This window comes from Scyliorhinus canicula, chromosome 13, assembly GCF_902713615.1.
Source record: "Scyliorhinus canicula chromosome 13, sScyCan1.1, whole genome shotgun sequence".
Classification (NCBI taxonomy): domain Eukaryota; kingdom Metazoa; phylum Chordata; class Chondrichthyes; order Carcharhiniformes; family Scyliorhinidae; genus Scyliorhinus; species Scyliorhinus canicula.
This window is the reverse complement of record NC_052158.1, coordinates 157,563,844-157,587,274: the sequence shown is the minus strand read 5'-3', so window position 1 is coordinate 157,587,274 and position 23,431 is coordinate 157,563,844. Positions and strand designations below refer to the sequence as shown.

Here is a 23,431-nt window from a genome sequence, read left to right as displayed (position 1 = left end):
ACTTCTTCCTATAAAGATATCATAAGAACTGCTGGAGGGGGGGGGGGGGGAAGGGGAAACCAATTGTGAATCTAATCTACTCAGAATGAACATTTTTAGCAGCACCGATTTACAACAGCCACAGGTAAGGAATCCTACACAATTTTCTGCTCTCCTCACCCCAGAGGTCAGGTTCCCACCACAGTGCTTCTGTTACTCCAGCGGACCAAAACAATACAGCACAGACTTTGTTCTTTGTTGAAATTCTACACATGACTAATGGTTGAGTATTCCATTCAGACTGCTGTTCTAGATATTAACTGGAGAAATAAAAACAATTTATTCATCATCAGGAGAGCAAATTATCTGAACATGTTTTAATTGAAATTTACAGGTTTTGTGCAAAACTCATTTGCATTAGCATCATTCCTTTATAAATGGCACCACAAGCATTCAGATTAAACAGCTTTTAATACAGTTTTCTCTCTTTGAGCCCTTATTAATTGCTAAAAAGAAAAAAAAATCCAGGAAAAATTAGTAGCCTGACCGACCTGCTGCTCAAATTACAGAGGTAAGGATGCCAATACCCAGATCAAAGGAGACTTCAATACAACACCAAATAGCTAAGAACCTTGAAGGAATACACTTTACTGTGAAGGAAATACTCCACTTGTAGTTGTTTGTTTCCTGGTTACATTTGTGTGTCTGTATGATGGTGAGTGAGCTTTAATTGCATTGCAAAACCTAGTAAGTTTTTTTTTCATACGGATAGGTACAGACAATCCCTGGTGGAGCATATTAAACTAGCTTAAAATAACTTGGATAACTGCATTTCAGTCAACTATTTGAATTACGCACGCAGATTTAAGTCTTTTGAAATCAAATTTAAGATCTTTTGTCTATTTATTTCCAAATCAATGCACCAATGGGGTGGAGAATGACTCCATTCAATCATGCTGACCAAAGCACATCTACTGTATTTACAAAATCTCCAAAGACCAGGGATCCATGAGGATACCAACAAATCTTGCACATGAAAGGAACAAACCTCTTTTGGTTTTGGGGACTGAACTAAACATTTTTGTTTGCACCTCCCACCACCAAGCACACCAGACAAGCTGGGATTATAAAGGCTAAGGGGAGATTTAACGGAGGTGCTCAAATCAGTGAGTTGGAATAAAGTGAAGGGAAACTTTCCAGGAGCATTGGGAACCAGAGGACACAGATTTACGGTAATTGGAAATGTCAGGTGGTGGGGGTGGGATGGGACGGACGCGAATGAGAAATGTTTATACTCAACAGGTTATGGTGGAAGCTGATTCAATAGTAACTTTCCAAAAAAATTGTTAAACACTTCAAAAAGGAAAAAAACCTTGCAGGGCGCTGGGTAAAGGGCAAGGGATTTGGATTAATTGGCAGCTCTATCAGAGAGCCAACACAGGTGGCTTGCATTTACACTGGATTATTCTATGTTCAGGTGAAGATGTGCAGCATTGCCATTTCCCCACACCAGTGCCTGAATAATACTGTCAACGTACTATCGGCAGCTTTATGCAGCAAGCCTACACTCACTGAGAATGAAGTAGAGCTGCTTTCCGCACCGTCCCTAACACTCACTGCGAATGGAGTAGAGCTGCTTTCCGCACCGTCCCCAACAGCCTCAATGTGCTCCACAATGAGGAACTTTCACCCACATAAATGCGAGCCGAACGCGAACCTAGGTTCCTGGGGTAAAGGGCTAAATCTGCTACCTGGTTAACGTTTGTGAAAGCAACTGCCCTCACATTTCAAGCAGCCCACTGTAAAGCAGTGGTGGAACTATGGCCAACCAACTGCAGCCAAAGGAACCATTTCTGTATCAATAGGAAGTTAAATTTACCCTGGAGCACTAAATTCTAAAGGACAATACAAATCACTGACCGCATTATTTTATGCACATGGGACAAGCACCAACCCACTGAGTACTTGGAGGCCAATGAAACAGCATTTGTTCAATTGCATACAAGTAGCAGAAACAAAAGTAGCCAAAAAGCTACAAGCAGCCAGAAAGATGGGACCCAGTAACACTTCCACATCAGGGGAGAGGGCAAGATTACGCTCTGAGAAAACAAGGTTCTTGAAAACTTCCGTCACCCATTCTGCGGCAAGTGAAAACATACACCAAGCAAATCAGCAAAATGACAGTGGATTTCAGTATGAAAATTCAACTCTCACCACAGGCATTTTCCTTTGAAGCTGCACTCGCCAGTAATAGTTTGAACTTGGTGGTCTGATCCAGTTTGGCGTGGGTGGGAAAGGGTTGGTGAGTATTACAGCTACAGGCAGGTAATAAAAATACTTCCTCAATTAGCACCCTGCCCCCTCGATAAGTAATTAACAAAATCATTGCAGCACTGGCAACAGTTCATCTCGTGCCTGACAAATCCAACACCAAATACACCTCACAAAGACAAGTTCCCGGAAATGCTTCCCTCATTTTAATCCCTTTGCATGATAAGTACAATAAAAGTAAGAAGCAACTGAATATTATAATTATCAGTCTGGTGATAAAGGCCTCGAGTGAAATTTCGCAGCATAACACACCCAGTATTGGAGTTTTCTTTAAATTGCAACATTTGAAGAACCTGCCCCATTGTACCCAGGACAAATGCTAACACTGTATAAGCAGACTTTTACAACAAGAGAAGCCAACAATTTTTTTTTAAAAGTTGGCCGGAGTGTAAGAGGGAATACAGTTAGTTTAGGTGCACCAAGGGTTCAATGAGGACAGGCATCAAACCAAACACTGGGCAGGCAGCTTTTGGAATTCACTCTGTAGGCCCATTCTATTAACAAAACAGGACCAATGGCGGCAAACGTTACATCACCATACTTTTATTTGGGAGCACCAACACCCATGATTTAGTACAAGGCCAATCAGCCCACATAACCGCTGGTTAGCTGATTAGGCAACAAGGTCAGGTTCGGTCTGGTGCCATTTGGAAAAAAATTCTAAGAAAATTAGGTCATGGTGTGAAGGCCATTACTTTGGCAATAATTAACCTAATTATAATCCAAGGTTTTGGCCTAAGCAGTCAGGTCTTTTGATCCCCATTTATTGTTTGGCCAATGGCTTGATGCTAATGGCTGCTTCTTCGTTCATTGCGTGCAGAACTGTGACCTAGGAAGACAAGGAAAACAAAACATCAGCAAGGCTGGTCATAGGCAACAATCAAGTTTCATAGATCATTAGAGAGAGTAGAAGACCATTCCATTATTTGTTGATCATTGCACAACATGAATTCAGTCGGAAGACTGGGAGACATTACCAGCCTCCCTTAACTGCAAAGTTCATTTGTGAATTGTGGCATTTGAGAACAATCACTGAGGTTTGAGGTGCAATCTAAAATTCCCAGGGTTAAACACAGCTTTTAGAACGAATGGTCGCATTCAGAAGTCACATTATTCATGGTGTTGCTTTAAGAATGCAACACAACATGCAGGAAAGTACATCCAAGTACGTAGGATATGAACACAAGTTAAGAGTAAAAAGTACCTTGGTGACAAAACTCTAGTTCCATGCTTGGCTGTGGCCAAAGAAATCAACTGCAACTCTGACAAGGAGTCAAGAAGCAGGATTTCCTTCCTGCACCTCCCTATTTAACAGAGTTCACCAATCCAGCCAATAAGCACAGAAAGTCATCACTTAAGTCACCCCACTTAACATCATTGCGCTTAAAGTTGTTTATTCTTTAGAGCCAGTTTTTTTCCCAATTTGCGGTTGGTCACCTGCACTCTGGACCATTTCCCACAAGGTTCGGATGCCAAAGTTGCCACCACCAGAGGGACAGGGTGCAGGGAGATTGCGAGGCACAAGATGCGGGAGCAGGAGCGCAGGGTAGGCACAGGAAACCTCCGGCCGCTGATTGGGTAAAGTGAGTGTTACCCAGGGAAGGAGGTCAGATAGCAGGATACTTAGAAAGTCATAATTTGATCAGGCAGAGTCAATGCGTCTTTTGTGAAAGCTAAATTTATGAACAAATTTATTAGTTTTTTGAAAAAAATAACATAGTAGATAAAAGTGAAACCTGTAGATGTGGTGCACTTGAATTTTCAGAAGTTGTTTGATAAGGTACCACGTCAAAGGTTATTTTACAAGATAAGATTTCATGGTGTAGGAGGTAATATGTCAGCATGGATGAAGGATCGGTTAACTAACAGGAAGCAGAGTAGGGATAAATGGGTCTCTTGTGGGTTGGCAAGCTGTGGCAAGTGCGTTGATACAGGCATCATTGTTGGGGCCTTAGTTATTTATAATCTGCATCAATGATATGAATGAAGGGACTGACTGTACATGAGCGAAATTTACCAATGACACCAAGATAGGTAGGAAAGTAAGTTGTCAAAAGGAGGGACAGAGACTGGAAAGGGATATAGAGAGGTTAAATTAGTAGGCAAAATATTGGCAGATGTGTGTATAATGTGGGAAAATGAATTTGTCCACTTTGGCAGGAAGAATACAGAAGCAGAATATTATTTAATAAATGAATAATAGTCACAAGTAGGCTTACATTAACACTGCAATGAAGTTACTGTGAAAATCCCCTAGTCGCCACACTCCTGTTCGGGTACACGGAGGGAGAATTCAGAATGTCTGATTCACCTAACAGCACGTCTTTCGGGACTTGTGGGAGGAAACCGGAGCACCCGGAGGAAACGAACAGACCCTGGGAGAACGTACAGACTCCACTCAGATAGTGACCCAAGCCGGGAATCATACCTGGGACCCTGGTGCTGTGAAGCAACAGTGCTAACCACTGTGCTGCCGTGCCGCCCAAATGGAAAGATTACAGAACTCGGTGGTTCAGAGGGATCTGGGTATCCGAGTCAAAGGTTAGAATGCAGGTACAGCAAGTGATCAGGAAGGCAAACAGAATGTTGTTTATTGCCAGAGGAATGGAATGCAGCTGTATAGGAACTTGGCGAGACCACAACTGGAATACGGTTTCCAGTTGTGGTCTCCATATTTGAAAAAAGAGATTCAGTGGTAGAGACAGTTCAGAGAAGGTCCACTCAACTAATTTGAGATGAGGGGTTTAGAACGATAAAATCCCTCCAGTGCAGAAGACACACCGAGTCTGCACCGACGCTCTGATAGTGAAGTGCACCCCACCTAGGCCCACTCTCCCACCTGATCCCCGTAACCACCTACACTGCACATCTTTTTATTTGCCAGGGGGGGGGGGGGGGGGGGGGGGTCCTCAGCTCTATGTGCCCAGCCGCTGCTGATCGTCAGGAGGTTGTCCAGGAGCAGGAAGAGGGAGGCAGCGAGGGTGAGTGACGGGTTAAGGGGAGGACGTGCGAGGGGGAAAGGAGGGCGCACGAGGGGGATCTGATCCTGTTACTTTGCTTCGTGTGCTAATGGTCAATGGATTGCTTGTTGGGACTTCAATGACGTATGTCATACGAGAAGTGACTCAACAAATTGATCTGTGGCAGTTCGGACCCACACCCAATATAATATGGCATCTACACAATTGTTTAATACAAGGAAGTGAACCATTCCACCCCTGTACATCCCATGATTCATCAGCCCCTTTCTCTCACCAATCTTTTACCTCCCAAAAGTACCGACTTCTTGATAGTCATCAGTCCACAGTCATCAAGTGACCATGTTTTCAGAATCAAGTTTGGGTCTACGCATTGACAAGGAGCTCTGCTATTCAACAAACTCAATCTTGTCCAATCTCAGAAGGTACTGCTGATAGCAAATCAGGAGTAACAATGCTAGATTGCTTTCCTCTCCACACAAAGTACTTTTTAGAATCCAAAGAGCTTCTACAAATACAGAAAGGGCAAAAGAGTAACCAGGGAGGGAGTTGGGCCTCTTAAGGATCTACAAATTCATCCATGTGTTGATCTACAAGAGATGGGCGAGATCCTAAATGAATATTTCCTATTGAGAAAGGCATGGATGTTAGGGAACTTGGGGAAATAAATAGTGATGTCTTGAGGAGTGTACATGGGCGGAATTCTCCGACCTCCCGCAGGGTAAGGGAATCGCTCGGGGCCGATGTAAATCCCACCCCCACCGTGGCCGGAATTCTCCACCACCCGGGAATCAGCGGGAGCGGGAATCACGCCGCGCCAATCGGCGTGCCCCCCGCGGCAAGCCTCTCCCGCCGGCGGGAATTGGAGCGCGATCGGACCCCGGGGGGCACTCTTTTTCTTCCGCTGCCGCCATGGCCTCCACCATAGCAGAGTCGGAAGAGACCCCCCTACCGCGCATGCACCAGTGGTGACGTCAACGGCCGCTGAAGCACCGTCGCATGCGCGAACCGGCGAAGGCCTTTCGGCCAGCCCCGACGCCGGGCGTCAAAGGCCGTTGGTGCCGGTATTGGCGCCAGTCGGCGTGGCGCCAACCACTCCGGCGCGGGACCAGCCTCTAAAGGTGCGGAGAATTCCGCATCTTTGGGGAGACCCGACGCCGGAGTGGTTGGTGCCACTCCGCTACGTCGGGACCCACATGCCCCGCCGGGTAGGAAAGAACCCCGGCCATGATTACAGACAAGGTGCTGCTGGAAGTCTTAAAGCGCACCAAGGGAGATAAATCACTGGGACCTGATGAAACATATTCCAGGATGTTGTGGGAGGCTGGGGAGGAAATTGCACTTCCCCAGCAGAGATTTTTGAACAGTTGACTGACACAGGTGACGTGCCTGAAGATTGGATGGTAGCAAATGTCGTGCCCATGTTTAAGAAGGGCTGTAGGGAAGAGCCTGGGAACAACAGACTGGCGAGCCTAACGTCTCAGGTGGGTAAGTTGTTAGAAGGTATTCTGAGACAGGGGGCGAAATTCTCCGCTCCCGCAATAAATCGGGAAGGCCGTCGTGAACTCGGCTGAGTTCCGCTCCTCGCACCTAATTCACCCCCACCCGGGGGACTAGGAGTGGCGCTCCGTAAATCTCGGCCGCCGGGCCTTGACGCTTGCGTCGCGCGGAGACGTCAGCCGCGCATGCGTAGGTTGGCCGGCTCCAACCCTCCCGAGCACAGCCGTGGTGCTCACTGCCCTCTACGCCCCCCACAAGCTCCAAACGGCACCTTGGCGCCCATGTTCACGACGGCAGCGACCAGGTGTGGCTGCCGCCGTCCTGAACCGGTCGAATTCCGCCCAGGATCTACAGGCACTTAGAGGGGCAAGGACTGATGCGGGACAATCAGCATGGCTTTGTGAGTTGAAAATCATGTCTCATGAATTTGATTTGAGTTTTTTGAAGGGGTAACCAAGAAGGCAGATGAGGGCAGTGCAGTCGACGGTGTCTACATGGACTTTAGCAAAGGCTTTGATGAAGTTCCGCATCACAGATCATTGCATATGGTTAAATTTCATGGGATCCAGGGCAAGGATACAAAATTGGCTTGGCGACAGAAGCCAAAGGGTGGTTGTGGAGGGTTGTTTTTCAAACTGGAGGCCTATGACCAGCGGTGTGCTGGATGAGAATTTAGGAGGCATGGTTAGTAAGTTTGTAGATGACACCAAGATTGGTGGCATAGTGGACAGAGAAGAAGGTTATCTAGGATTGCAACGGGATCGTGATCAATTGGCCCAGTGGGCCGATGAATGGCAGATGGAGTTTAATCTAGATAAATCAGAAGTGATGCATTTTTATAAACCGAATCGGAGCAGGACCTACTCAGTTAATGGTAATGTGTTGGGGAGAGCTATAGAACAAAGAGATCTCAGAGTACAGGTTCATAGCTCTTTGAAATTGGAGTCACAGGTGGGCAGGGTGGTGAAGAAGGCATTCGGCATGCAAGGTTTCATTGGTCAGAACACTGAATACTGGAGTTGGGACGTCTTGCTGAGGTTGTACAAGATATTAGTACGGCCACACTTGGAATACAGTGTACCGTTGTGGTCACCCCATTTCACAGTAACTTCATTGCAGTGTTAATGTAAGCCTACTTGTGACAATAAAGATTACTGTTATAGAAAGGATATTATTAAACTAGAAAGAGTGCAGGAAAGGTGGTTTACTAGGATGCAACCAGGACTTGATGGTCTGAGTTATAAGGAGGCTAGATATAATGGGACTTTATTCCCTGGAGCGGAGGAGACTTAGGATTGATCTTATAGAGGTCCATAAAATAATGAGGGGTATAGATAAGGTAGATAGTCAACATCCTTTCCCAAAGGTAGGGAAATCTAAAACTAGAGGGCATAGGTTTAAAGTGATAGGGGAGAGATACAAAAGTGTCCAGGCAGGCAATTTTTTCACACAGAGGGTGGCGAGTGCCTGGAACGAGTTGCTAGAGGCAGTAGTAGAGGCGGGTACAATTTTGTCTTTTAAAAAGCATTTAGACAGTTATATGGGTAAGATGGGTATAGAGGGATAGGTGACAAATGCAGGCTATTGGGACGAGCTTTGTGGTTAAAAACTGGGCTGCATGGACAAGTTGGGCCGAAGAGCCTCTTTCCATGCTGTAAACATCTATGGCTCTAAGTGAAGAAAACAGGTGATTTCCCATTCTGCATTCATCATTATTTTGATAAATGCCATTCATGATTTTGTGAAAGACTAGAGGCAAGCGTTGTTTCTACTGTCAAGCTCATAAATGATCATGGAAATACACATCAGTTCTTCTTACTACTAGATCTTCGCCAGCATCATATTTCTGTAGTATTTCCTTTCCCAGATCAGTTTCTGCGAGCTTCAGGTCCTCACGTACTTCACCACCATCTGTCATCAGAGAGAGGTAGCCATCCGTAATTCCAATCAACTAGAGAAAAGAAAATGCAGTTCAATGCAAAGTTCAGAGAATAATCTATCAACTTCACGGTACAGACGTTTATTTAATTGCACCCCTACGTAAAGGCATTGCTCAGGAGGCAGAAGCAGTATTATCGCTGGACTAGTAATCCAGAGACCCAGAGGCATGCTCTGGGGACACAGGTTCGAATCCCACCGTGGCAGATGGTGAAATTTGAATTCAATAACAAATCTGGAATTAAAAGTCTAAAGATTACTGTGAAACCATTGTCGATTGTCGTTAAAACCCACCTGGTTCACTAATGTTCTTTAGGGAAGGAAATCTGTCATCCTTACCCGGTCTGACCTACATGTGACTCCAGACCCACAGCAACCTGGCTGACTTTTAAATGCCCTCAGGAATGGCAATAAATGCTGGCCCAGCCAGGGATGCCCACCCCCGTGAACGAATATTTAAAAAAACAGGGGAGGGGAGGGGAGGGGGGCAACCCTAAATTTTACTCTAAATTGGTACTGACATTATGAATCACAATAACGGATGTTTTTCGGTTGGTTTTCTGCTGTTGATTGGACGGGTATGTGGCTCGACACTACTACCACAGCGATCATTAATTAGCCCTCTTGTCAAAAATGTTTAACTATAACCCTCTTAACATCTGTAACATATACTCTTTTACTGCCCTAATGAGGTTAACTGCACATGGTTCCCAGTAACTAGAAATGTACAGCAATCTCTCCTGCAATTCAGTTCACTCTCCCCCTGTAATCTGAAAAGTTAATTGTGAAACCTCATTTTCAATCCTATTCTAGAACTAGTTAAGATCTTGGGATTCAGTCAACATATCAATTTGATGGATTCCATTCACCTATATCCGACTTTTCCTCATTGTTTTATTAAACAAAAACACTTGAGCCTTTTGGGAGCTTGTGCAACTGCCATTTTAATCATTAATTACTATTCGGGGAAAAAAACAAAGCCAATCTGGTGCTGCACCAGAATTACTTCTGGAAAAACGGATTGAAGAATCTGGAGTTTGTCATGTTCTCAACAGCTAGGTAACAGTGAATTATAGTTGTGCTTTTTGGAAGAATGTGTCAATACTGAAGCCAGGACTGGGGTTAGTGTCACTCACACACTTGCACCCTGCTCACATTCCACGTACCTGAATACTGATGAACAACACGTAGCCTACAGCAAGAACTCAACAAGTTCAGCGCTGAAATAATCTCCACCCATCACCTGGTAACAGAGACGGAAGGATAATATTTGGAAATGTTGCTCACCGAGTGCTGTGGCTGCTTCATAAGCGGGTAGAAAAATGTTCAGTTTAATATTCCCCCCCTGAAAACTGTAACTGAATTTCTATCATTGCATAACATAGCCCCCTTGCTGGAAAGAAAGTCCAAGATTCCATTAGCCTCTTTAATCACTTATTGAACCTGCCCACCAGTCTAAGCATGCGCGCCGTGGAATTGTTTGTCTCATTGAAGTTTGCCTTGTTGCTGAAAAGGTTGGAAACGACTGCCCTACAGCACAGGTAAACAAACAACATCCATACACCCACTTACCACACCCTCATTGATGAGGATTCCAACCTTTCCTCTGCTCAACAAAAGAGGCCAAGTCCAATTTTGTTGCCCCGCTGCTGCCCAGAATGAGGTGAGCAAGTTGCAAACTCAATTTGAATACAAGAATGTGCAGAGCATTGAATCCAGCCTGCCTCAGGATTTGATGTCTGCGATGGATGGGATGTTTCTCTGTATTTCCACAATTTAAATAATTACTTTTCTGCAATTGCCAGGCCTGCAGCAACTCGGCCACCATGGTGTCAATGTCACGAGAATGCAGATTTAAAAAAAAAACAACAGTTTGGGTCACTATTCTGCCAGACCATCTGAATCGCTTTCCACTGGCCAGGCCAAACCAGCAGCTGAGAATTACATGTGCAAGAAACAGTAAAAAGTCACCCCATACGGGATATTTCAGACAAGACTGTGCAATTCCACAAAACTAGAACAATACAACAGTTGAAACATCACCCAGTGCAGTAATCTCAGCCATTGTACACAGCAACTCAATAACATAATGCAGCATCTTCTTCTCCTCAATGGTTGACCCAGTTCACCCCCTATATGTGAAAAATCAGTTTACAATTTCCAGCCGTTCTCATTCTCTACTGTACATTTTCTACCATTCAGCCCTTTTGAATTTGTGCTGAAAAAACTTGGTTCATAACCCTGTACAGTACAGCAACTTAAGTGCATCTTTGTTTTAAATGCAGAGGGTTCTGTCTTTACCATCCCTCAACCAGTGAGTTTCAGGCCCCACCACCATCTGGGTGAAAGCATTCTTAATTCCCCTCTAATTGTTCTGACTTTCCCTTTAAATCTGTATCCCCGGTTTCGGACTTCACTGCTAAAGGAAATAGATCCTTCTTTTCCACACAATTTAGACAACTCAACTTTATACGTCAATTAAATCCTCCCAATCTCCTCTGCTGCAAAGGAAACAACCTCAGCCAATCCAAACATTCCTATAAGATATCGGAGCAGAAGGCCATTTGGCCCAAAGCCAAAATTCTCCAATACTGGTATTATGAAAATCGCTGATTGTCACGAGTAGACTTCAACGAAGTTACTGTGAAAAGCCCCTAGTCGCCACATTCCGGCGCCTGTCCGGGGAGGCTGGTACGGTCCTCTGTACCCTCTCCACTATGATCACAGCCTTCTTGTAATGTGGAATGTAAATGTAAATCATCATCTCCTATAGATAATAACATTAAAACAGAAAAAAGCACAAGAGCAAGAACAATTAACCATGGCTTAGTACAACCAGGCAGCAACCTATGGACTGGTCTCCTTGGAAGACATTGGTATCAGTGGTGGCAGTGGCATAGTGCTGATGTCACTGGTCTAGTAATCCAGAGACCCAGGGTAATCCTCTAGGGACACAGGTTTGAATCCCCCCATGGCAGGTGGTGAAATCTCCACTTCAATTTTTAAAAATCTGAAATTAAAAGTCTAACAATGAAACACATTATTGATTGCTATAAAAACCTTCAGGGATGAAAATCTGCCATCTTTACCCAGTCTGGTCTGTCCATGACTCCAGTTCCACAGTAATTAGAATTGGGTAATAAATGCTGGCCCTGCCAGTGACAGCCACATCCCACAAACAAGAGAGCTAATTTTTCAGTTAATTACAGCAGCTCACCTGATAATCGTTTCTCTTGACATTGGGGACATCAACATTGTGGGTAGAAGGGCAGATATCTTCATATTTCTTTGAAGTGAATATATCAATACCAATCATGTGAACCTGGGAAGAAATACAACAGGAAATACATCATATAACATTTGATGCTGGACCAATGTTACTCGGCACATTTAACATGCAAGGACCAACAAGCTATACATGACTCCATTCCCACACCAGTCTATTTATTTCCGTACATACACACAATCATGATCACTGCATTCACACCAATTGAGAGATTCAAAACATCAGGCCTTCAGGATGTATTTCTATGGGGGCGAGGTCACAAGCATTTGATTGAAGGTGGAAACAGCCTAGCAAGTTACTCCAGTTTCAAACCATCACCAGTGGTCCAAGGTGATTAATCAATGTCTCTGGGCTACTGGGGCAAGGCAATAGGTACAGCCTCAGATGGTGAAAAACACATCAGTAAAACAAACTGATCACAAAACATGCTTCAAATGAAGCTTTACCATTCAAATCTAGGTTTAATACCTTTTAAGTGTGCAACTCAGTGGGCCCTCAAGGATTGTTCACTTTAATTTATCACGGTCAATCATGAGAACACCACAAATATTTCAGAACAAAATGCAGTGTTGGGCAGCACGGTGGCAGTGGTTAGCATTGCTGCCTCATGGCGCCGACGTACCAGATCTGGGTCACTGTCCGTTTGGAGATTGCACATTCTCCCCGTGTTTGCGTTGGTTTCACCCCCACAACGCCAAAACAATGTGCAGGCTAGGTGGATTGGCCACGCTAAATTGCCCCTTAATTGGAAAAATTGAATTGGGTACTCTAAATTTATTTTTGAAAAAATGCAGTGTTTAAACACTTCAAGGTATTCAGGGTAAGATCCTGGCATGGATAGAGGATTGGCTGACTGGCAGAAGGCAAAGAGTGGGGATAAAGGGGTCTTTTTCAGGATGGCAACCGGTGACTAGTGGTGTGCCTCAGGGTTCTGTGCTGGGACCACTACTTTTTACAATACACATTAATGATCTGGAAGAAGGTACTGAAGGCACTGTTGTTAATTTGCAGATGGTACAAAGATATGTAGTGGGACAGGTAGCATTGAGGAAGCAAGGAGGCTGCAGAAGGACTTGAATAGGCTAGGAGAGTGGGCAATGAAGTGGCAAATGAAATACAATGTGGAAAAGTGTGAGGTTATGCACTTTGGTTATGCAGAAGCACAAAGGGACTTGGGGGTCCTTGTTCACGATTCTCTTAGGGTTAATGTGCAGGTTCAGTTGGCAGTTAAGAAGGCAAATGCAATGTTAGCATTCATGTCAAAGGGGCTGGAATACAAGATCAGAGATGTACTTCTGAGGCGTTGTAAGGCTCTGGTCAGACCCCATTTGGAGTATTGTGAGCAGTTTTGGGCCCTGTATCTAAGGAAGGATGTGCTGGCTTTGGAAAGGGTCCAGAGGAGTTTCACAAGAATGATCCCTGGAATGAAGAACTTGTCGTAGGAGGAACGTTTGAGGACTCTGGGTCTGTACTCGTTGCAGTTTAGAAAGATGAGAGGGGACCTTATTGAAATGTACAAGATACTGCGAAGCCTGGATAGAGTGGACGTGGAGAGGATGTTTCCATTTGTAGGAAAAACTAGAACCAGAGGACACCATCTCAGATTAAAGGGACGATCCGAGATGAGGAGGAATTTTTTCAGCCAGAGGGTGGTGAATCTGTGGAACTCTTTGCCGCAGAAGGCTGTGGAGGCCAAATCACTGAGTGTCTTTAAAACAGAGATAGATAGGTTCTTGCTTAATAAGGGGATCATGGGTTATGGGGAGATGGCAGGAGAATGGGGATGAGCAAATATCAGCCATGATGGAATGGCGGAGCAGACTCGATGGGCCAAGTAGCCTAATTCTGCTCCTATGTCTTATGGTCTAAGCCATTTAAACTATTATACCGGAATTATTCTTGTCAAATCCAAGTGATTTTTTCGGTCTTTGCAGAGCGAAGTACTTGAAAAACACAACAAAAACCCCTTTGTGATGGGTCAACATGCCCAACCAGCGGATCACTGCAGAGCAGATTTAGTTCCTGACCTCTACAGTGGGCCCCATTTCTCCAGGTTAGATAGGAAAAAACAAAGACCGTTATCCAGAGACCCTGAACTTCAAAAACACATCTCTGAAAGAACATCAGGCAAAGCAATGCTGTTCCCCCAATTAATGAGACCGCCAAGCCACTCAAATTTACTTTCACACTGAAAGACCATTTGAGGGCGGTACCTTAAAACTAGCGACGTGTGCAGATTCCCAGAAAAGGGGGGACAGATGGAGAGGGGAAAAATCAACAAGAATATTAATATTCAAATTCTGCTAACTAGCACATAGATTACAGTGTCCAGGACACCGAAGATGACTACACACCTTGGCATGCCCATGCTTGCCAGTCTTAGATGTCGACATTTCAACAATCTTGCAGGGGCGCCCTTTCAGAACCACAAATCCATTTTTGCGCAAAGAGGAACATTGTGTCGGAAAGGTGGCAGATGCCCCAGCATCTCCGGTCTGGAAATCTAGGTCGTCATCCATGGTCCTTGCGTTTCAGTGGAGGTCCTGGAGGGGAAAGCTTTTTCATCAAACAATGGCAAAACAAAAATCCAAACAAAGTATCACACTATGTAGCTTTTAAAACCTATCTCACGCAAAAAGGAAAAACCAGATGAGTATCTGGTAACTCGGAGCTCTGTGGCTGCTGGATAAAACAAGTTCTACCAATTTAGAAACAAGATTGAATGAAACATTGCCTCATTTTCTCATCCGTCACCCGATCATCAAGGCTAATTGGCAATTATTCTACCAGTCCCATTGTGGCTTACTATCACCCTCCATGATGGAGTCACTCATTGTGCTTCTAGGGTGGCATGGTAGCACAGTGGTTAGCACTGTTGCTTCACAGCACCAGATTCCCAGGTTCGATTCCCGGCTTGGGTCACTGTCTGTGTGGAGTCTGCACGTTCTCCCCGTGTCTGCGTGGGTTTCGTCCGGGTGCTCCGGTTTCCTCCCGCAAGACATGCTGTTCGGTGAATTGGACATTCTGAATTCTCAGTGCACCCGAACAGGTGCCGTAGTGCGGCGACTAGGAACTTTTCACAGGAACTGCATTGCAGTGTTAATGCAAGCCTACTTGTGACAATAAAGAGTATTATATATTAGATCTATACTCACTAACTGTACCAAAAAAAACAGTGAAGTGGAATTATAACATCATACAGCAAAGATGGAGGACACTGCCCCATTTCAGCAGTGACATTTTTATAATCTACAACATTCAACAGCAGTGGGACACATGAGGTGGGACTGGAAATACAGACCATCTCAAATTAATATACTTGCTTAGATTGGAGGTGTCCCAGGAGGCCACTGTATTCCCAGTGGCCATGATTACTCAGGTCCGCACAATCTCAGAGGGACGTAGCCCTTTCACCACCCCGGCAACCCTCCTTCCACCACCCCGGCAACCCTCCTTCCACAGACAATGGTCACAACACATTCCACCCCCCCCCCCCCCCCCCCCGCCATCTAGCACAACACCGCGTATTTACTCCTCCCTCCACAATGGATAGTTTATTTGCCGACCCTGATGAAGTTTTGCAGCCCCTCCCTGTAATGGATATTTTATTCATCTCCCACCCCTCCCCCAGCATGGACTGTTTACTTATCTCCCCTGGACTTGATTTACCCCATCCTCCCCCATGGAGTTTATCAACACCTCCTCTCTCCAAAATGGACAATTTGTTGACTCCATCCTCACTGCACATGGATAGTTTATTTAGACCTCATCACTGCGCATTGATAGTTTATTTACCCCTCCTCACTGCGCATGGAGTTTATTTACCCCTCCTCACTCCGCAGTTTATTTACCACTCCTCACTGCGCATGGACAGTTTATTTACCCCTCCTCACTGCGCATGGACAGTTTATTTATACCTCCTCACTGCGCATGGAAAGTTTATTTACCCCTCCGCACTGCGCATGGAGTTTATTTACCCCTCCTCACTGCGCATGGACAGTTTATTTACCCCTCCTCACTGCGCATGGAGTTTATTTACCCCTCCTCACTGCGCATAGACAGTTTATTTATACCTCCTCACTGCGCATGGACAGTTTGTTTATCCCTCCTCACTACGCATGGAGTTTATTTACCCCTCCTCACTACGCATGGAGTTTATTTACCCCTCCTCACTGCGCATGGACAGTTTATTTACCCCTCCTCACTGCGCATGGACAGTTTATTTACCCCTCACTGCACATGTTGTTTATTTACCCCTCCTCACTGCGCATGGACAGTTTATTTGCCCTCCCTTTCATGGACATTTTAATGATTCCCTCCTCCCTCAGACAGTTGTTACCCCTACTTCCCCCACAATACACAATTTGTCGACACGCCCTCCCCCCAATATGAAGTTGATTCCCCATTCTCCCCCAACATGGTCAGTTGCTCCCCCCCCCCACCAACATGGACCATTGATTTCCCCACTAATGCACAGATGAATCCCCTCTTCCCCAGACAGCTGATTTCCCCCTCTCCGCAACATGGACAGTTGATTCCTTCCCGCCCCCCACATGGATAATAATAATTTGTATCATTGTCACAAGTCGGCTTACATTGACACTGCAATTAAGTTACTGTGAAAAGCCCCTAGTCGCCACTCCGGCGCCTGTTGAGGTACACTGAGGGAGAATTCAAAATGTCCAATTCATCTAACAGCACGCCTTTCAGGACTTGTGGGAGGAAATCCATGCCGACACGGGGAGAACGTGCAGACTCCGCAGACAGTGGCTGATTTAGCTCACTGGGCTAAATCGCTGGCTTTTAAAGCAGACCATGCAGGCCAGCAGCACGGTTCGATTCCCGTACCAGCCTCCCCGGACAGGAGCCGGAATGTGGCGACTAGGGGCTTTTCACAGTAACTTCATTGAAGCCTACTCGTGACAATAAAGCGATTGTCATTTTTTTTTCATGCTGGGAGTCGAACACGGGGCCCTGGTGCTGTGAAGCAAGTGTTAACCGCTGTGTTACTGTGCCGCCGCCCCCCCCTCATGGACAGTTGATCCCTACTCCCCCCACACATGGACAGGCAACCCCCACTGCGCCCCCCCCCCCCCAGATGAACAGTTGCCCCCCCTCCGCTCCCCCCTTATGGACAGTTGATCCCCCTTCCACCCCCACCACATGAACAGTTGACCCCCTCACTCCCCTCTCCCATGGAGTTGACCCCTCTCCTCACATGGACAGTTGACTAACCCTCGCACACATGGACAGTTGACCCCCCCCCCCCCCAACGTGGGCAATTTACCCACCCAACCACAGGGGAGTTTTGCAGTAACTTCATTGCAGTGTTAATGTAAAGCTACTTGTGACAATAAAGACTGTTAATATTAATTGATCCCCTTCTTCCTCCCACATGGACAATTTGCCCCCTCCCCCCACATGGACAATTTACACCCCCTCCCCCAAATGGACAACTATCCCCTTCCTCATGGACAATTTACCCCGCCCCCACAAGGACAGATTATCCCCTCTCCCTCCCACATGGACAGTTTAACCCCCCTCCCCTCCAGTTGGGAGCACAGGCATCAAGGTAGCCCAGTTGCTTCACAGCTCCAAGGGTCCCAAGTTTGATTCCCGGCTTGGGTCACTGTCTGTGCGGAGTCTGCACGTTCTCCCCGTGTCTGCATAGATTTTCTCTGGGTGCTCCGGTTTCCTCCCACAGTCCAAAAGATGTGCAGGTTAGGTGGATTGGCCATGCTAAATTGCCCATAGTGTCCAAAAAAGGTTAGGTGGGATTAATGGGTTATCGTGGAGGCATGAGTTTAAGTGGGGTGCTCTTTCCAAGGGCCCATGCAGATTCGATATGACGAATGGCCTTCTTCCTGCACTGTCGATTCTATGGGCAATTTACTCCCCCCCCCCCCCCACCCCCATGGATAGTTTACCCCCCTCCGGATGGACCATTTGCCCCCTCCCTCCCTATTGACAATTCACCCCTTCTCCTCCCTCCCCCCCACACACATGGACAATTTATCCCCTTCCCTCCCACATGGACAATATCCTCCTTTCCCCATACATGGACAATTTACCCCCTCCCACCTCAGATGAATAATTTACTCCCTCCCTCCCCAAATGGACAATTTACACCCCCACATGGCAAACGACCCCCTCTCTCCCCACACATGGACAATTTACCCCCCCGCCCAACACTGACAATTTACCAACCACCCACATGGACAATTTACCCCTCCCCCCACGCGGGCAATTTACCCCTTCCCTCCCACGCGGACAATTTACCCCTCCCCCCACGTGGACAATTTACCCCCTCCCCCCCATGTGGACAATTTACCCCCTCCCCCCCCACGTGGACAATTTACCCCTCACCCCACGTGGACAATGTACCCGCCTCCCTTGGACAATTTATCCTCCAACGTCCCTGAATGGACAATTTACCCCCCTCCCCCACGTGGACAATTTACCCCTCCCCCCCCCCCCCCCACGTGGACAATGTACCCTCCTCCCACGTGGACAATGTACCCTCCTCCCATGGGCAATTTATCCTCCAACGACCCTGCATGGATACTTTACCCCCCCCCCCCCCAGGTGGACAATTTACCCCCTCCCCCCAGGTGGACAATTTACCCCCTCCCCCCCAGGTGGACAATTTACCCGTACCCCACATGGATAATTTACCCCTCCCCCACGTGTACAATTTACCCCTCCCCCACGTATACAATTTACCCCCCCCCACGTGTACAATTTACCCCTCCCCCACGTGTACAATTTACCCCTCCCCCACGTGGACAATTTACCCCCTCCCCACGTGGACAATTTACCCCCTCCACCCACGTGGACAATTTACCCCCTCCCCACGTGTACAATTTACCCCTCCCCCACGTGTACAATTTACCCCTCCCCCACGTGTACAATTTACCCCCTCCCCACGTGGACAATTTACCCCCTCCACCCACGTGGACAATTTACCCCCTCCCCCCCCCACGTGGACAATTTCCCCCCTCCCCCACCCACGTGGACAATTTCCCCCCTATGTGGACAATTTCCCCCCTCCCCTCCCCCCAACGTGGACAATTTCCGCCCCCCCCCCCACGTGGACAATTTCCCCCCTCCTCCCGTGGACAATTTACCCCCTCCCCCCCCCACGTGGACAATTCCCCCCCCTACGTGGACAATTTCCCCCTCCCCCCCACGTGGACAATTCCCCCCTCCCCCCCCCACGTGGACAATTCCCTCCCCCCCACGTGGACAATTCCCCCCCCCCCCACGTGGACAATTCCCCCCCTCCCCCCCCACGTGGACAATTCCCCCCCTCCCCCCCCCCACGTGGACAATTTCCCCCCTCCCCCCCCCCACGTGGACAATTTCCCCCCCTCCTCCTCCCCCCACGTGGACAATTTCCCCCCTCCTTCTCCCCCCCCCCCCCAAGTGGACAATTTCCCCCCCTCCCCCAACGTGGACAATTTCACCTCTTCCCCCCCCCCCCCCCCCCCACGTGGACAATCCCCCCCCCCCCCCCTGGACAACTTCCCCCCCTCCTCCCCCCCCCCCAGGTGGACAATTTCCCCCCATCTTCCCCCCCCCCACGTGGACTATTTCCCCCCCCATCTCCCCCCCCACGTGGACAATTTCCCCCCCATCTCCCCCCCCACGTGGACAATTTCCCCCCCATCTCCCACCCCACGTGGACAATTTCCCCCCCTCCTTCTCCCCCCCCCACATGGACAATTCCCCCCCCCCCCCCAACGTGGACAATTCCTCCCCCCCCCCAACGTGGACAATTTCACCTCTTCCTCCCCCCCCCCTGGACAATTTCCCCCCCCAACGTGGACAATTTCACCTCTTCCTCCCCCCCCCCTGGACAATTTCCCATCTCCCCCCCTAGGTGGACAATTTCCCCCCATCTCCCCCCCCCCACGTGGACAATTTCCCCCCCATCTCCCCCCCCACGTGGACAATTTCCCCCCCCCACGTGGACAATTTCCCCCCCATCTCCCCCCCCACGTGGACAATTTCCCCCCCCCACGTGGACAATTTCCCCCCCATCTCCCACCCCACGTGGACAATTTCCCCCCCTCCTTCTCCCCCCCCACATGGACAATCCCCCCCCCCCCCCCCCCCCAACGTGGACAATTTCACCTCTTCCTTCCTTCCCCCCCCCCCCCCCCCTGGACAATTTCCCCCCCCAACGAGGACAATTTCACCTCTTCCTCCCCCCCCCCGGACAATTTCCCCCCATCTCCCCCCCCCCACGTGGACAATTTCCCCCCCATCTCCCCCCCCACGTGGACAATCCCCCCCCCATCTCCCCCCTCACGTGGACAATTCCCCCCATCTCCCCCCCCCACGTGGACAATTCCCCCCCCTCCCCCCCACGTGGACAAATTCCCCCCCCTCCCCCCACGTGGCCAATTTCCCCCCTCCTCCCCCCACGTGGACAAATTCCCCCCCTCCCCCCACGTGGCCAATTTCCCCCCCTCCCCACGTGGACATTTCCCCCCCCGGACTGTGATGACTGCGGAGGGTGAGCGGTGACCTCTAACCCGGAGGTTATAGCGCGGCGGCAGTCGGGGCGGCTCCGGTAACGAACGGGATTGGGGCGCGGGGCGGCTCCGGTATCGGGTTTGGGGCGCGGAACGGCTCCGGTATCGGGTTTGGGGCGCGGAGCGGCTCCGGTATCGGGTTTGGGGCGCGGAGCGGCTCCGGTAAAGGGATTGGGGAGCGGGGCGGCTCCGGCAACTGGATTGGGGCCCGGGACGCAGCGGATCCGATAACAGGATTGGGGCCCGGGGCGGAGCGGCTCCGGTAACGCGATTGGGGCCCGGGACGCAGCGGATCCGATAACGGGATTGGGGCCCGGGACGGAGCGGCTCCGGTAACGCGATTGGGGCGCGGGGCGGAGCGGCTCCGGTCGCCGGATTGGGGCCCAGGGCCTACCGGGCCGCCCCTCCGAACAAAGGCCGGGGCTTTTCCTCAGGCCAGGCGCGGTGAGGGGACAGAGGGCGGTGAGCGCCCGGTGTGTATGAGCTCGGTTTGGGGGAGCGGGCGCGGCCGGGCCTTTCCTCCCGCCACCGGCACGCGCGCTGCCGCCTCACCTTCCAACGGTCCCGGTACCTCCCAGCACTGCGCCAGCCAGCGGGTGGGGTCTGAGCAATCCTCAATAACACACACCCCTCCCAGGCCCCGCCCAGCAGCACCGCGCCGCCATGACGTCAGCGCGCTGGAAAATCACCCCCTCTGACGTCTGCACCACCAACAACCTGGATTTCACCATCAAACCAAATAGACACAGACTGGGATCAGACCAAATTCTCACACACACATACTGGGATCAGACCAGATTCACACACACAGGGCGAGATTCTCCGGACTCACGATGGGTCGGAGAATAGCGGGCGTCGGAAATTTTTACGGCGACGCTGTTCCGACGCCCTCCCGCTATTCTCCGAACCCCGCAAATTGTCGGAGTCGCGTTTCCCGACAAACGCCTCCTTCCCGCCCCTGACACGACCAGAATCGCCACTGAGAGCCCCCCCGCTATTCACCGGCCCGGATGAGCCGAAGTCCCGACGTCATGGCGCCCTGTTTGGACGTCGTGAAACACACCTGCTTTTTAAATTCGTCAACCAGTCGGCCTGGCTGACGACTGCTTGGAGGAGGTCAGGGCACCACTCTGCGCACCGCTCAGCGCACCGTTCAGCGCACCGCTCGAGTCTGGCCACAACGGGGAAGGCATCCCTGGGAACGGGAGGGGGTCCAGAGCGGGGGCAGTGGGGGGGGAGACGGGGGAGGCAGTGGGGGAGACGGAGGGGGCAGTGGGGGAGACGGAGGGGGCAGTGGGGGAGACGGAGGTGGCAGTGGGGGAGACGGAGGGGGCAGTGGGGGAGACGGAGGGGGCAGTGGGGGAGACGGAGGGGGCAGTGGGGGAGACGGAAGGGGCAGTGGGGGAGACGGAGGGGGCAGTGGGGGAGACGGAGGGGGCAATGGGGGAGACGGAGGGGGCAGTGGGGGAGACGGTGGTGGCAGTGGGGGAGACGGAGGGGGCAGTGGGGGAGACGGAGGGGGCAGTGGGGGAGACGGAGGGGGCAGTGGGGGAGACGGGGGAGGCAGTGGGGGAGACGGAGGGGGCAGTGGGGGGCGACGGAGGGGGGGGTTAGGTAGAGAGTGAGCCGTCCAACCCCGTAACAAAATGTCTGCCACCATGCCATGGTGTGCAGGTGACGAGGACACGGCCGCTGGTTCCCCTGTGGCTTCCGGCCACAGGCCACTGACGCACCCGTGAGGAGGCCATAGTTTACTGGCCGTTGGATGCAGAAAGTGACCAGGGGTTAGGCTGACCGCGTGTCAGCAGCGCGACCAGGCCACCGGGACACACTGGTATCCCATGGCTGGCGGCTGCCGAGGTGTCGACTAACGTCCGTCTAACATGTCCCGTTTCTCTGCCCCCCACCACCCTTCTGTAGGTTAGCACGATGCATGGGAACAGAACGGCTATGTTCTGCGCAGTGGTTGGGGCAGCTCTACTGGATTTGGAGATGCAGCAGCATCCACACCCACAACCCGCAGTGGCTGCAGGGCCAGCTGCAGCAGCAGAGGGAAGGGCCGAAGAGTTGCCAGTCGTCGAGCAGCATGGGGGGGGGAGGAGGAGGAGGAGGAGGAGGAGGAAGAGGAAGAGGAGAGAGTGAGGGTGCAGCCACGGCGTCAGAGGCGACGACCAAAGCCGAGGGTGTACCGTGTCCGGGTCTCTTTCCTAACAATGCCGGACATCACCTGCAGGAGAAGACTCCGGCTGAGTAGGCAGACGGTGATACATATCTGCGAACTCCTGTCGCACCTCGCCCCACGTGGAACGGGGGGAGGACACGCGATCCCGGTAGCCATCAAGGTGACGGTCGCTCTGAACTTCTATGCTACCGGTTCCTTCCAGTCTCCGAGCGGGGACGTCTCTGGGATCTCCCAGTAATCGGTGCACAGGTGCATCCGGGATGTGACCGACGCCCTCTATGCCATCGCCGATCGCTACATCACCTTTCCCGAGGACCGAGCAAGTCAAGACTCACGAGTCCGTGGATTTGCCAGTGTGGCCGGGATACCGAGGGTTCAGGGGTCAATCGACTGTGTTCACGTCCCCATGCGCCCGCCTGCTGTGGACAGGGACGTGTTCACAAACAGGAGGGGGACATACTCCATTAATGTCCAGGTGGTATGCGACCCCCACATGAGGTTCATGAACGTCTGTGCAAGGTTCCCAGGGAGTGTGCATGACTCCTACATACTAGCGCAGTCGTTCATCCCTGCGATGTTTGAGGGACGTCCCCCCCGGCTGAGGGGCTGGTTGCTAGGTGACAGGGGTTATCCGCTGAGGTCTTGGCTGATGACGCCTATACGGAGGCCTCAGACCAATGCGGAAACACGATACAAC

The 23,431-nt window shown here is 50.0% G+C and overlaps 1 protein-coding gene across 1 annotated transcript; it reads right to left on the bottom strand.

Annotated features, from left to right (window-relative positions):
- Positions 1–330: 330 nt before the first annotated feature.
- Positions 331–21,234, bottom strand: LOC119975470 (eukaryotic translation initiation factor 5A-1-like). The gene is made up of 5 exons (XM_038815163.1): positions 21,105–21,234; positions 14,367–14,555; positions 11,944–12,048; positions 8,608–8,739; positions 331–3,139 (listed from the first exon to the last, which is right to left on the bottom strand). The coding sequence occupies exons 2-5, from the start codon at positions 14,529–14,531 to the stop codon at positions 3,074–3,076; spliced, it is 468 nt and encodes a 155-aa protein (XP_038671091.1). The 5' UTR covers positions 14,532–14,555; positions 21,105–21,234; the 3' UTR covers positions 331–3,073.
- Positions 21,235–23,431: the final 2,197 nt, after the last annotated feature.

Bases quoted from the DNA above. Each gene is read 5' to 3' on its own strand.
- LOC119975470 (XM_038815163.1), bottom strand. From the start codon at position 14,531: ATGGATGACGACCTAGATTTCCAGACCGGAGATGCTGGGGCATCTGCC. The intron at 12,049-14,366 runs GTGTGTAGTCAT...ATTTCTTCCCAG, and splicing joins GCAAGCATGGGCATGCCAAG to GTTCACATGATTGGTATTGA. The intron at 8,740-11,943 runs GTGAGCTGCTGT...TCTTTTCTCTAG, and splicing joins TCAAGAGAAACGATTATCAG to TTGATTGGAATTACGGATGG.